This window comes from Esox lucius, chromosome 6 (assembly GCF_011004845.1).
Source record: "Esox lucius isolate fEsoLuc1 chromosome 6, fEsoLuc1.pri, whole genome shotgun sequence".
In the NCBI taxonomy this organism is placed as follows: domain Eukaryota; kingdom Metazoa; phylum Chordata; class Actinopteri; order Esociformes; family Esocidae; genus Esox; species Esox lucius.
Genome location: NC_047574.1, coordinates 6,785,129 through 6,799,438, shown reverse-complemented (window position 1 = coordinate 6,799,438; position 14,310 = coordinate 6,785,129). Strand labels below are relative to the sequence as shown.

Genomic DNA, 14,310 nt, shown 5'->3' with positions numbered 1-14,310 from the left:
CGGAGGTTGTTGTCCCTCCGCCCCCCCCTGGAATCCCACGCCCCCCCCCCCCCCCCCCCCCCAACACGACACACTTGTTTTGGCTGAGCCCCCCGTGGGTGACTACGAAGGGCAAACGGGGGTTTCATCTGGGACCCGCTGTGTATTATGGGTTATCCTGACACGTCAACAGACGCGCACATTTTGAGGACATCAGCGTGGGGCTCAGAGCCACCACGTAATAATAGTAACTTATGAGTACAGTGTGGTTGGAAGATGCACGCGCTTGTTTTCCCTGTCATCAGTGCACCCAGATCAGGGGGGTGCCCTGTAAAGCCAGCCTCAGCACGAGGGCTGCCCGGGGACACCAGGGGGTTGGGTAATGGCTTACTGCCTCCCTCGAACAGCTTTCCATCCACTCTAGATGCTTACTGGCGTGGAACAATGACAGGTGCAGGGGTTCAGCTCTGCTACCACGTAACCACTGTGAGGAGGCAATGCGAACTGACAGAGGTCGAGTGCTTCTTATAATTGGCAGGTTTGGAGTAAGGCACAATGAGAAGCAGGGAGTGTGAGGGGGAGAGAAAGAGAGTGGGAATTATAAAGAAAGAGAGAGAGAGAGAGAGAGAAAGGGCTTAAGGAAGAGAGAGGTCTGTTTCCTTTCACGCTTTCCAGCTACGCAGCAGTAAAACCTGATGGGTAATTAGGGAAATATAAACCAACCCCCCCTGAAAATAAATAAAAGGACAAGGTGAAAACAGTGTAAGTGTCCATTTGTAATAAATTGGTTTGAGTGAATGGGATTACCCATTCTATTAAGGGACAATTAATTCATTGAAATGGTGATGTGTGAGATTGATAGAATTCACCTCACTTTAAATGAATTCTATCTCGAGCGATGATCACTAACAATTTGTAATGTTTTAAGATTTAAGAGGATCTAAACCTTTCAACAGAAGAGCCATGGGGTTCTACAAATTACACTGGGTCAACATTTACTTAAAATATAAAATCTTTCTCAAACTTCTTAATGATTAGGATTTTGGCTATCGGTTAAGCCAGGGTATATGGGTATTCAATGCACAACAGAAGTAGGCCAAAGGGCCATCTTTTAATATTTGTTTTTTTTCTACCCTAAAATACGTCCTAAAACTCTAAATGAAACAGCTAAATAAAGTAAAGCCTTCGGTTAAAACTATAGGTGTGTGTGAATTCACTAGTCTGGTTAGAATCTTTGTTGTCCCAGACTAGCAGAACCATTATAGCGCGTAGAATTCAAAGTACGGGAACGTGCACCCAGCGATTAAAAGGTGGTCCTGATTCTGAAGTTCACGCGACCTACATTATAAGGCATTAGCGAAGAACGTGTTTGCATTAAATGCTTCGTATGTCGGCTCACGTCAAATGCACAGTAACTTTAAACGTACACATTCTGAATTGCTTCACCGATACATTCCGAACACGGCCCTAATTCCACCCAGACCACTGATATTGCGCTGGAATGCTGCTTTTGTAGGGCCGTACCGAGGAACAGAATATCCGTCATATTGGCCTGACACAAGTGTGCTGATGGTGTCCATGTGCTTTTCCACAAAAACTAACGTTTTATAGATCCCTTGTGATTTAATGCCAGCACGCTTCAAAGAGTTTATTTTCCTATTATGTTCATGTTTTCCCCTTATTAATCCCCCCCCCCCCCACCACCACCACCACCACCACCACTTTGGACTGATCCTTTTTGAGAAAATGACAAACAGTCACATGATCACCCCATTCAGAACCTCCATTCAAAACACAATAGTGTTAAAAAGTGATTTTCTATACTAACCCAATTACTTGTTTGCAAGGCTGGACTTGGAAGATTTTTGAAGCTTGAAGTTTTTTTAATACAGTCTGTGTATTTGACAGAACTTGTGCATGTTCAAAGCTTTTCAGATATACTTTTATTAAATAATTTCTCAAGGCAGAAAGGTGACATGGAAGTGCATGGTTTTCATTATTTTGTTAGCTTTCTCTACATTCAAAATACAGTATATGCTTCATGTATTCATTCCAAAGCATGATGTAAAGGGTATTATTTGCAAGTATGAAGCTTATATACTTCTTGGTAAAAAGCGGAATGCTGCTAATGTAATGGTACGGCATAAATTAGCAAATGGATATATCAGCGTTTGGGTTTTGGGCAGGAGCTCCCTGACGATTAGGAGCTGAGGATCGTAAGCTGAATATCGTATCTGGGTACCGGAACCTTAAATGTTGTAGTAGTTGAGTTGTTTTTCCTCTTACAGGATACTAGTCTGATTTGTGTTGCTCCAGTATGCACAGGAAATGCTTATGTACTTATCTTCGCTGGCTTTGCAGTTGTGCTACCGCTTGAATATAGAAAACGTGACAGGGCAACAAAACCAAAGAATGGTCTGCAGTCATGACTTGTACATATGCTACTAACAAATCAGTTTGCGTTAGATCAGTTCAGGACAAATATTTTTACATTGTGGTTGACAACAAATCATAATTTGTGAAAATACAGGCTTGCATTTAGTAATATTGACATTTCAGTTAAGCCATGTACCCACCCTGTACTGGTACTGTGAAACTAAAGCTCTGACTTTGGCAACGAAGCCTTTACAACTGTTAATTAGGTGCTTCCCATAGACACTTATTATACAGTATACAGTATAATACAGGTTATACAGTATTCAAAGTAGCAACCAGAACTTTAAGATAGCTTTGCTGAAAAACAGCACCTTGTTTTAGTACGTAAAACCCCACCACTCATGCTATTACCATCGCATCTCATCCTTCTCCACTTAGCACGTCCCACCAGGACGGAGGACAATGGTAATGGAGTCCAAACTGACGTGAGTGGGACAAACAAACAGAGAATTCTGTTGATTCCTCGCTTCCTCTTGCCTCACCTCCTCCTCCTCAAACACAAATGGGCGACACGATCTGAGGTCAGGGGACCTCTGAGCTTCCCGTCCAATGGGTTTCAAGGTGGCAGGGAAGGACAACGGAGCGGAATCGAGGAAACGCAACTGGGATTCTCCAACAGACTGTCGTCCGACCCCTCTCCGGGCCCCTCCCTTCATCCCCGCGCGCGCCGGTGCCCGGGCCCGGCGGTCCGCGCCGACAGCTGGCTGACGGGCGGCTTGGCGGGTTGCCTGATGGGCTTTTTGTTGTACCTCTCCATGATCTCCTTGATGCGCGACAGGTTGGTGCGGCTCAGGGTGAAGTCACAGCGGGTCGCTCCCATGCTGTAGCCCACCTCGCACACCTTGCTGGTGGTGCTGTAGCCATCCACCTTCGCCGTGATCCGGTACTCCCCCGGGTTCAACAGGCGCCAGTAGTCCCCGTCGGCCGCTGAAAGAAATAACCAATGAGCTTTGACGAGGAACTCGTGTTTGGCCACGTTTTACGTGTAAGGGAGAAGGGGCGGTGCACAGGGGTTCGGGTCGTTTGTTCCACCAATAGGCAGCATTTCTGAAGTTTGATTGGTCAACATAAGCTGAGCTAAATGCGCGCGTGTGTGTGGGTGGGTGGGTGAGAGAGGGATTGGGAAAGACAGAGACAGTAAGTGGGAGATGGTGCAATAAATGAGAGCAGACAGAGTGAGAGAGAGATGGTAAATAAGAGCGAAGCAGAGGATAAGTTCACGTGTCATGTGTGGAAGTGTGATTAAAAGTGGGTTCACAACACATGTCAGATGTTGGCCTGCCCTGAAAGCATTCCGTGTTTGCACCACTGTGCTGTTCATGTTCATGTAATTGCTCAGGACAAGTCAACCTTTAAAATAACCCAACAGAATACTTGTCTTGTCAGCTCCCAGTCTAACGAACAGAAGAAGGAACCCAAAAATTGGGTCCGGGGAATTTTGACCGAGTTAAAAATAGATGGCTGTTTAGATATGTCGTTCCTAAACACTGCTCTCGTTCACATATGTAGGTCAGAGACTGTGAATCACCCAATGTCGAGACGAAAAAGTTTCATGCCACGGAAAGTTTGTGTTGCTATATGCAAATGTAGTCCTAGAAGAACGCAGCACATCGTCACACTTGGCAACGGTGGAAGGAATTGTTTTTTCTGTTCAGGTGACACTTAGGGTGGAAGAGTTTGTGGGGGTGGGTGGATCTTCTGTGCTTTCGAGCGACTTCAATGCAGGTGTAACATTTATGTTAAAGAAGCTCAAAGACAAAACCAAAGAATAAAACACTGGAAGGAAAGCAGAGCTCCACAGAGCAATCACCTAGGAATTCCACGAATGACAAGAACACGAAAGGGAGGAAGCTAGGAAAGAAAAACCAGGAAGACAGAGAAAAGGGCTGTTATAATCCAGCCTTCTTCTCAAAAAGAGGAACTCTGCAATCCTGTTTAGAGTTTAGAAAATAGCACGGCATTGTCATCTTGGATCTACCTGCCTGCCTGCCTGCCTGCCTGCCTGCCTGCCTGCCTGCCTGCCTGCCTGCCTGCCTGCCTGCCGTCAGCCTGTGTGGGCGGGCTGCTGAAAGCAACAATGAACTGACGATGTGCACCTTTGATCCAACCGACTGCAGAAATCACTGTTTGATTTCCTACCCATCATGCTCTTCACACGCCCACCTCCCCTCACACCTCTGTCACATACACAGAAGCACGCACACACGCACGCACGCACGCACGCAGGCACAAACACATTAACAAACATTTTCAATACTTTATTTCAGCCCACAATTAGAAATAGGACTTCTCCGTATGTGAGGACACACATGGGTACAAATAACCTGTCCATTGTTTGCATCTGCCTCAGAGCACATGACCTGGGAGCCTAAGAACATGACCCCTGCGCCAAAGAACATGACCCCTGGGCCAAAGAACATGACCTGGGAGCCTAAGAACATGACCCCTGCGCCAAAGAACATGACCCCTGCGCCAAAGAACATGACCTGGGAGCCTAAGAAAATTAATACTGCAAATTTGCACCGACAACTAAGGCAGTTCAGGCGTTGAACAAAGGGCTGATACTGAAGCAGTTTGTCAGCGAAGGCCTGCTTCATGTCATATTTTAACCCCCCCCCCCCACGAGTAAAAATAACATCAGGCATAGTCAGAACACACAGAGAGCACACGTCAACACGCACACACGCCTTGGCGCAACTACTGAGCCGAATGTGAAATATGGCAACAGTTCTGGCAACGCCAGTATGAAACGACTCCTAATGTGAAAATGGCTATGAAACAAATGTGATTAACCCAGAAGCGTTGTTGACTGACAGTAACATAAACAGGCGTCAGTCTGAAAACGCCAGAATTATTCATTCACCCGAGGCTGTGCATCTCCAGGTGAAAGCCCCCCCCCCCGGGTGTGTGCTGGTTGGCGTCTCCCTTCGCTGGGGCGGACTGAGGCCAGAGGATGAGTCACTCTATAGCGGAAGGGAAGAGGGGTGTTCAGTTCTTTGTTCGCCATTACAGCGGGGGATCCTACTCATCTCATTAGCAGCCTCCCAGGAACCCCTTCATAGCAATGTTTCCTCATCGTATTCATCCACCCCTTTACAACATTCACCGGTGCCAACATGCTTATTAAAAGGAAAACTGTCTCGGCCCGGTTGTGGGTTTTCATAGAGTACCCAAGACTTTGGGTTTCATCTGACAGTTGGAAAAAGAGTTACAGCATAAACACCGCAATGTGGGTTTGATTGAATTGAGCCCCAAGTGTGTGTGCTCGAGTGTGTGCATGTGTGAACGCGCGCCAGCGTTGAAAATAAGTTACTGGGACGGCCTGCCCTGTTCCCTCCCCTACAGTAGGGGGGGACTGTGTTCCCTAAGAAAGGACTCACACACTGAACCGTTAGTTCTGGGAAAAACAGAAGCTACATAAAGTCCTGGTGGACATTTGATTTCATGCACCGATTATAAACCAATTTTGATACCAACAAAGATAACCTTGAGGATGCATATCACACCGCTAATGCCTAAACTCAGGGTATGTAGTGTAAACACATAAAGAGAGTGAGACAATAAAGAGAAGTAGAGAGAGAGAGAGAGAGAGCAGTGGAGAGTGAGAGAGCGGGACGGAGAGGTCAGAGGTTTTTTGGCGAGAGCACGAAAGTGCAAGAGCAAGTGAGACAGGAGCGAAGAAGACACATCGAGGGAGAGCGTGAGAGAGAAGCAAAAGACATAGTGAGGAAGAGCGTGAGAAGGAAGCAAGACATAGTGAGGAAGAGCATGAGAGAGAAGAAAAGAGAAGAGAAGAGAGAGACAACAACTGAGAGAAAGAAGGAGAGAAAGAAAGAGCCCATCTTTGTGGTGTAATAGAATCTCCACCCTACTGGCTTAGAGTAATATTAGAATAATAGTTCGCGAGTTTCACCATTTCATTGAATGCATATGCATTACACTGGTCAATTAAAATTAATGGTCTTACTACTGTGTTTCAACTACAGCCCACTGACTGTTGCGCCTTATTCCTTAATATCATGGAAATGATTCCCTGGTTAGTATTCACTGCCATATGAGCAAAGCCGTGCTTGCCCGGAGATCTCTAGTGTGCAAGTGTGTAAGTGTGCGTGTGGAATTTATACCTCACACAGTGGAATTAAGCTGAAAGGACGAGTCTTGAGACTAGTTGTTTTATAAGCCCCGAAGAGATTCTCTTCTGCCTCACTGCTTTGATTGCAGAATATAAGCTTACTCACACATAATATTATGCATTATAAGATACAAGGAAAGCAGTATGAACCCTGGACAAGTCAGCACGACCACAGGCAGACCGAATCGGATCTTCATTCAAATCGACTGGCCAGTTTGTGAAAATACAATATTTTAGAACTGGGCTGCCCGTGCAAATGCAGCTATGGCAAAGCATTTACTCACTTTTAATTTTTGTTGTTGATATTTTCTCCCGATTTACTTAGTCGACCGCAAAATCCCGGCATGAGCAGAAGGTGTAAAAGCTGACTGACCTGTCGTAATTGTCTTGGGCTTTGGAAAGAAAGCACTGCTCCCCCTATTGTTGAAATATTTGTGATCTGATGGAGTTCTGTGAGAAGACGGTGCTCATCTGTCTACCACTAAACACTGTAATTCTCACAGGTAGTTAAAGCAGAAGTGTCACACCAGAAAGACTTTTGCTTGGGCGTTTGTTCGGGAGATCTGGTTGAGTACACACCACTTAATTTTTTATTTCACACTTGTTCGACTGGTTAAACCGAGGACGTTGTCATCTACTGCTGACACACCATAATAAGGTTTATATCAGTGTATTGTGTATATCTACCTGTTCTGATGTCATGTGCGATCCCCTCCACCTGAATAATGGCATTGGCTATGCCCCGCCCGTGGATGTCCCGGACAAAGCCCTTGATCCCACGATGCACCTGAACATAGAGGTTCAGAGGTTCAAAGATCATTTCATCGTATAAAAAATAAGAATGACAATAGTGTAGGACATATACAGCACTGAATGATTATGAATATGAAAGAATGTTCTGTATAACACTGTTCAGATGCCTGCCATGTTAACAAAAACAACTGTTATTGAGAGAGATTCTGGCTCCCCCTGTGTCAAACATCCACATGATTGATTTCTCTACATTTTGAATATTTTTGCTTGATCTGCCAGTCAGTATTAAAGATGCAAGTATATCTGCAAAGATCAGAGAAAAGAGCCGCAAGCACTCACTGGCTGTTCTTTTGTTGTTGTTCATATGTCAACATCATTTTTCTGTTATACCATTATTTATTTTTTTACCAGGTAAGCCGATTGACAACCATTTCTTGTTTGCAATGACGACCTGGCCCAAGGCATAACAGTGCAAGACAACACAAAGTTACGGAAAGTACTCAAAATAAACTACCCTCAGTGGGAGAAAAAAAAACTTAAAATGATGGTTTGAGGTCATGTGAGTTCAAGTACACCCCCTGGAAAGTTGTCTTTTTTCTTTATATATTTTGACACATGGCTATTTGAGCTAAATTCCAACTGCATTCATTAATAAAGGTAAATCCAATTTACAAATCACATCAACAAAAATAATTAACAGTGAAACCATATACAATGGGGAGAACAAGTATTTGATACACTGCCGATTTTTGGAGGTTTTTCCCACTTACAAGCATGTAGAAGTCTGTAATATCATAGGTACTCTTCAACTGTGAGTGACGGAATCCTATAACAAAAATCCAGAAAATCACATGTATGACTTTTAATTAAATAATTTGCATTTTATTGCATGACATAAGTATTTGATACATCAGAAAAGCAGAACTTAATATTTGGTACAGAAACCTTTGTTTGCAATTACAGAGATAATACGTTTCCTGTAGTTCTTGACCAGGTTTGCACACACTGCAGCAGGATTTTGGCCCACTCCTCCATACAGACCTCTCCAGATCCTCCAGGTTTCGGGCTGTTGCTGGGCAATACAGACTTTCAGCTCCCTCCAAAGATTTTCTATTGGGTTCAGGTCTGGACACTGGCTAGGCCACTCCAGGACCATGAGATGCTTTTTACGGAGCCACTCCTTATTTGCCCTGGCTGTGTGTTTCGGGTCGTTGTCATGCTGGAAGACCCAGCCACGACCCATCTTCAATGCTCTTACTGAGGGAAGGAGGTTGTTGGCCAAGATCTCGCGATACATGGCCCCATCCATCCTCCCCTCAAGATGGTGCAGTCATCCTGTTCCCTTTGCAAGCCTATTGTCCTGTAGCCCATCCCAGCCTTGTGCAGGTCTACAATTTTATCCCTTATGTTCTTACACAGCTCTCTGGTCTTGGCCATTGTGGAGAGGTTGGAATCTGTTTGATTGAGTTCAAACAGGTGCAGTTAATGAGGTAATGAGTGGAGAACAGGAGGGCTTCTTAAAGAAAAACTAACAGGTCTGTGAAAGACGGAATTCTTACTGGTTGGTAGGTGATTCTAAATGTCATGCAATAAAATGAAATTAATTATTTAAAATCATACAATGTGATTTTCTGGATTTTTGTCACTCACAGTTGAAGAGTACCTATGATAAAACCTCTACATGCTTTGTAAGTAGGAAAACATGCAAAATCGGCAGTGTATCAAATACTTGTTCTCCCCACTGTATGCAATTAAAATAAGCAGAAATGCAATTTCCTTATGCTGTAAAGTTTAGAGAGTAACAATTGGGGTAAGCTCCATCTGAAGATTACATATCCATGTGCCTAAATATGTAAAAAATACAACTTTTCAAGGGGTGGTACGTTCTTTTGTATATACAGAGAGATAAGGTGCAAAGGTATGGAGGTTAAAAGAGATTTGCCCCAGGATAAACTGGTCCCAGTGAATTTGATGTTGTATGGTGTACCGATGGCCATTTAACTAAAGTGTAAAGATTACAATGATGACTATGGTATTGGGCACTGCCAACAAAGTGGACGGCACTGTGGAAAACGGCTAATAATTATGTAGCCTAAATCCAGGACCGGTAGGGTGGTTATTTTTACAAGAGAATATTTTGCAGGACGGGTGAAGTAAGCTTCGTTTGCAAAATAGATGTGTTATTCTGGATTTTATTAGAGATTTTAGCCAATATGGGCCTGGAAAAAGAGTGAGTGGTCTAATTAAGTATCAAGATACTTGTTTGTATTTACATTCTGAATCAGATACATTTAAAGTGAGAATGTTTGTGGGCGGGGGGGCAGTTAGAGGTCATTTCCGATTGAAAAGCGTACATGTATGTTTAATGGAATACAGTAGATGCAGATCAAGCATGGTGCGCTGTTGCTGTTGAAGCTGTGAACCTACAATACAAAACCAAAAAGGATTTTCCCTCAAGAAAACCACAGGAGCCTTTTTGGAGCAATTTTCTTTCTAGTAGTCTCTGACGTTTTTAGAGCTCTGTACAGCAGCTAGCATCAGCCAATTGCAGCTAGCATCAGCCAATTGCAGCTAGCATCAGCCAATTGCAGCTAGCATCAGCCAATTGCAGCTAGTATCAGCCACTTGGGGTTTGCCAGCCCTGAGAAATAGGACACTGTATGTGCTGATGGTCAGAGATACTGCAGATTTCCTCATACAGCCCAGCGGCAGTACATCCTCTGGGTGCTGTGCTATACAGTATATATATATATATATTATATCCCCCTGCCACACACTAGTGTGTAAGTCCAAAATGGTACTGTATTACCTCTGCAGTGTAGTACTTTTAACAAGGGTCTGCAGATAAAGTAATGTTCAGGGAATAGGGTGTCATTTAGAACAAAAACAAATAACTACATAGAATCGATAGGAAAAGGGATTTTGGGTAAATACCCAAACAGTAGTTACCGCAGTGACCCCATTTTGTTGGTTTTGGTATATGTAGCCTATCTGAAGCCCCTGTGTTCTGTCTGAAACCCCTGTGTTCCGCCTGAAGCCCTGTGTTCCGTCTGAAGCCCCTGTGTTCCGTCTGAAGCCCCTGTGTTCTTGGGGATCCTGTGCACCACTAGCAAACCCCAACAGACATGGTGGCTTTGTATCAGTTCGGTTACTTCCTTAAATTGTGTTTAGTATACAGTTCATCATTCAAACCAACTGTAACCTACAACACTGTGCAAGTCAAGAAGATCCAGAATGCATATCCCTGTGTATTACAACCAATTCAGACAAAATGGTCACGCTGTCTAAAGATTGTCATCAAACATTCAGTTGACTAAAATGCTCAAAACAATGCTGTGGTCTTACATTATCTCAACACTACCATATGCTATTAAATACTCAGTTCTGTTATGTAATAAGCTGTGATAATTATGTGATCTTGCAGATATTGATTTAGCTTTGATCATTTAAAATTATTAAATGGGCTCCATTTGAAGAGTAGACATTGCACCAGAAACATGGTAACACGTGCTGGAGCTTCCAGAAGCTGTGATGCCGGATAATGAAATGATGAATGTTTAGGCATTAGGGGTTTAGAGTTATGGTTAAGGTGAGAGTTATGGTTAAGGTTAGAGTTATGGTTAAGGTTAGAGTTATGGTTAAGGTTAGAGTTATAGTTAAGGTTAGAGTTATGGTTAAGGTTAGAGTTATGGTTAAGGTTAGAGTTATGGTTAAGGTTAGAGTTATAGTTAAGGTGAGAGTTATGGTTAAGGTGAGAGTTATGGTTAAGGTGAGAGTTATGGTTAAGGTTAGAGTTATGGTTAAGGTTAGAGTTATGGTTAAGGTGAGAGTTATGGTTAAGGTGAGAGTTATGGTTAAGGTGAGAGTTATGGTTAAGGTGAGAGTTATGGTTAAGGTTAGAGTTATGGTTAAGGTTAGAGTTATGGTTAAGGTTAGAGTTATGGTTAAGGTGAGAGTTATGGTTAAGGTTAGAGTTATGGTTAAGGTGAGAGTTATGGTTAAGGTTAGAGTTATGGTTAAGGTTAGAGTTATGGTTAAGGTTAGAGTTATGGTTAAGTCAAGGTTTAGAGGGTTGGGAAAAAAGCCTGTATCTGTGTGTGTTTAACTATGTGTGTATATCTTTGTGATTCTTTAGCATGTGTATGTGTATGTATATTTGTGTGTGTGTGTGTGTGTTTAGATGCATGGTCCATGTGTCTGTCTGTGTGTGTATCCATGTGTATGCATGTGACGTCTCTGTGTTTCAGTCGCGGGGGCTCTGTGTCCGTGTGTGTGTGTGTTTCTCTGCGTGTGAACTGCGGGGGCTGGGTTGTCTCTGTGTGTGTCTCTGTACCTGCTCCATGAAGACCAGCAGAGGACTCCGGTTGTTTTCCCACTCTTCCGTAGCTCGCTCTCATGGGGGAATTTGTCACAGCCCACGAACATCGACAGCTCAAAGCAGTTAGTGTGCAAGTAGCTGAAATCATTCATACCTGCCAACCCAACACAGAAAGAGACTCATTTAACTGTTGGCCCGCTTCCAAATTAGGAGACAGGATGTGGTATATTCAGTACCTTTGGAAAGTATTCAGACCCCTTTCCTTTTCTCCTCACTGTGTCGTGTTATAGACTGAATTTATAATTGATGAATTATTTTTTTGTACTCAAGCATTCAGATCTTTTATTCAATGCTTTCTAGAAGTGCCTTCTGGCAGCGGACACAGCATCACGTCTTCTTGGGTGTGCCTCCACCAGCTTTGTACAACTGGATTTAAGTAGTTTCTCCCATCCTTCCTTACAGATCCTCTCAAGCTCTGTCGGATTGGATGGGGAGAGTCAGTTCTCCTCCACATTTCACAATAATGGAGCCCAGTGCTCCTAGAAACAAATGTTTTAGCAATTCTTTTATAACCTTCCCCAGATCTTTCCCTCAACACAGTTCTTGGGTGTCTACGGAGAGTTCTTTGGACTTCATGGCTTAGTTTTTACTCTGACATGCACTGTGAAGTGTGGGATTTTATGTAGACAGATGTTTGCATTTCTAAATAATGTACATTTAAGATAATTTGCCAGCGGTGTACAAGTTCTAGAGACAATATAAGGAGGATGAAAGGATATGAGCCCAATTAAGTGACATAGCAAATAATCTGAATATGTACATTAGTTGTTTCACTATTTCACTCATTGAATAAGCAAAACATTCTAAAATATATTTTTGCTTTGTCATTATGGGGTATTGTGTGTAGACTGATGGCTAAAAATGTTATCAATTATAAATGAAGTCTACAACAAAACAAACAAATATATATATTAATTCTTCATATTGAAAGAAAAAACACAGGATGAAATAAGGATGTACTCTGAAATCTGTAGTGGCACATTGGAAACCGTTTTTTGACATTTTCTTTGGTAAGTAAAAGACTATTTTACAATGTTACAAGAAAAACAGGAAACCAATAAAATAGCCAGTGGTTTAAGTGAATAGCCAGATGTGTACATCATACACGGATACACAATGAAACAAAAAATCCTGAGAAGGTAAAAATGTTTAGAACTACTTAGAAATACTACTACCAAGGTATGCGCAGTGACAACAGAAAAGGCGTAATTATTACTAAACTAAAGCATATGTAATTATTACAACTAAAGCAGATGTAAAAGTAATTGTCATTATTATCACATGTATTTTACTGTTCTCTGTGCTGAGCTGTATCTGAAAATCCAATCAAGTGACTTTTTGAATGGTAAGGAGCCTTTTGAAGAAACTTTAGGGGTTGATTACTGAGTTTTTTTTTCATTCATTGACAAAACTTTTAAAATGAGTTCCGTAAATACCCTTTAACATATGTGCTTGAAGAACTTAAAGGTTTTCTCCCACAGTTTCAAAGTTAAAACCCTTAAAGGATCCTCTAAGAGCTTTTTTGAGTTATCTTCTAGAATATTTTCTCAGTTGTCTGGAACGCTTCGGTTACAAAATGCATACTGTGAAATTACAAAGAAGAGAGATAAGGAGAAATAAGTATCAGACTCTAACAGAGGAGAGACTTAAATCTGCCTTCACTGACTCTCCAACCTGATACTATTAGTGGCATCAGCTAAAGGCCATCATTGCACTATCTAACTTAAATCTATTTAATAGATAATGCTATTAACCAGCTAATGTAATGCCTTGACGAGCTATCATAATGCTATTTAGTCAGTAACATAATATTAACTAGTCAATGTAATGCTTACTAGCTAACCGGCATGCTACAGTGTCCTAGGCTTAGCGAACTAGCGATATTAGCATCATATGATATCAACAACACAGTTTACCTTTTTTCACTTTCAGAATCTTCTCCATTCCTTAGTCTGGCCATTGAGAAAAGGCTGATAACTTGTTTTTGTGAGTGGGGGTAACGCATTGATGTCATAGAGGAACCACAAAGTCACAACCCAATATCTGCTGGGCGGCGGAGTTTTTCAATGGAATACAATTGAAGTGCGTTGAATTGTATTGAACTGCACTGAAATTAATCGATCGAACCAATCCAAACTGTTTTTATGGGGCATAACAAACACTTACTCCCCGCTGCTGTGTGCCAGGACGCCCCGTTGATTGTGCCGTCCTCCTTGGCGAAGTCTTCAGTGTGGCAGACGCGCCGGCTGGCGTCCGTCATCAGGCGATGGGTGGAGGCGTATGAGAAGGCCAGCCATCGGAACACGTGGTCGTCTGGGGTGGGGGTCTGCTGCCTGGCCACACCCTGGGTACGGGTCCTGTCGTAGGGGAAGGTGACGACCAACTCCCCTCCCTGGAGGTTTCCGCCAAGCGGCGAACGGATCTTCTCCATCCAAGTGACCAATGCACGTGTCTCTGCCGCTACCTGACGCGTGGATGGGAGGGAACACGGGGGGGGAAAAGGAAAAGAGTGGAGCGGAGATGAGGAACGGATAGGATGTCAACCTCACAAAACTTCCTGACTTTTATTTTACTTGGGCTTTTACTGTGACACCTGTTACTCTCGTTATTGCTGTTTTGGAAACCAGTGTCT

The 14,310-nt window shown here is 43.0% G+C and overlaps 1 protein-coding gene across 1 annotated transcript in view; it reads right to left on the bottom strand.

Annotated features, from left to right (window-relative positions):
• Nucleotides 1–1,918: 1,918 nt before the first annotated feature.
• The window catches only part of cpxm2 (carboxypeptidase X (M14 family), member 2), a 53,028-nt gene continuing 40,636 nt past the window's right edge, over nucleotides 1,919–14,310 (bottom strand). Inside the window, 5 exon segments of the mRNA XM_010868891.3 lie at nucleotides 1,919–3,342; nucleotides 7,235–7,334; nucleotides 11,634–11,683; nucleotides 11,686–11,772; nucleotides 13,845–14,142. Coding sequence (XP_010867193.2) covers nucleotides 3,068–3,342; nucleotides 7,235–7,334; nucleotides 11,634–11,683; nucleotides 11,686–11,772; nucleotides 13,845–14,142 — 810 coding nt within the window. The 3' untranslated portion in view covers nucleotides 1,919–3,067.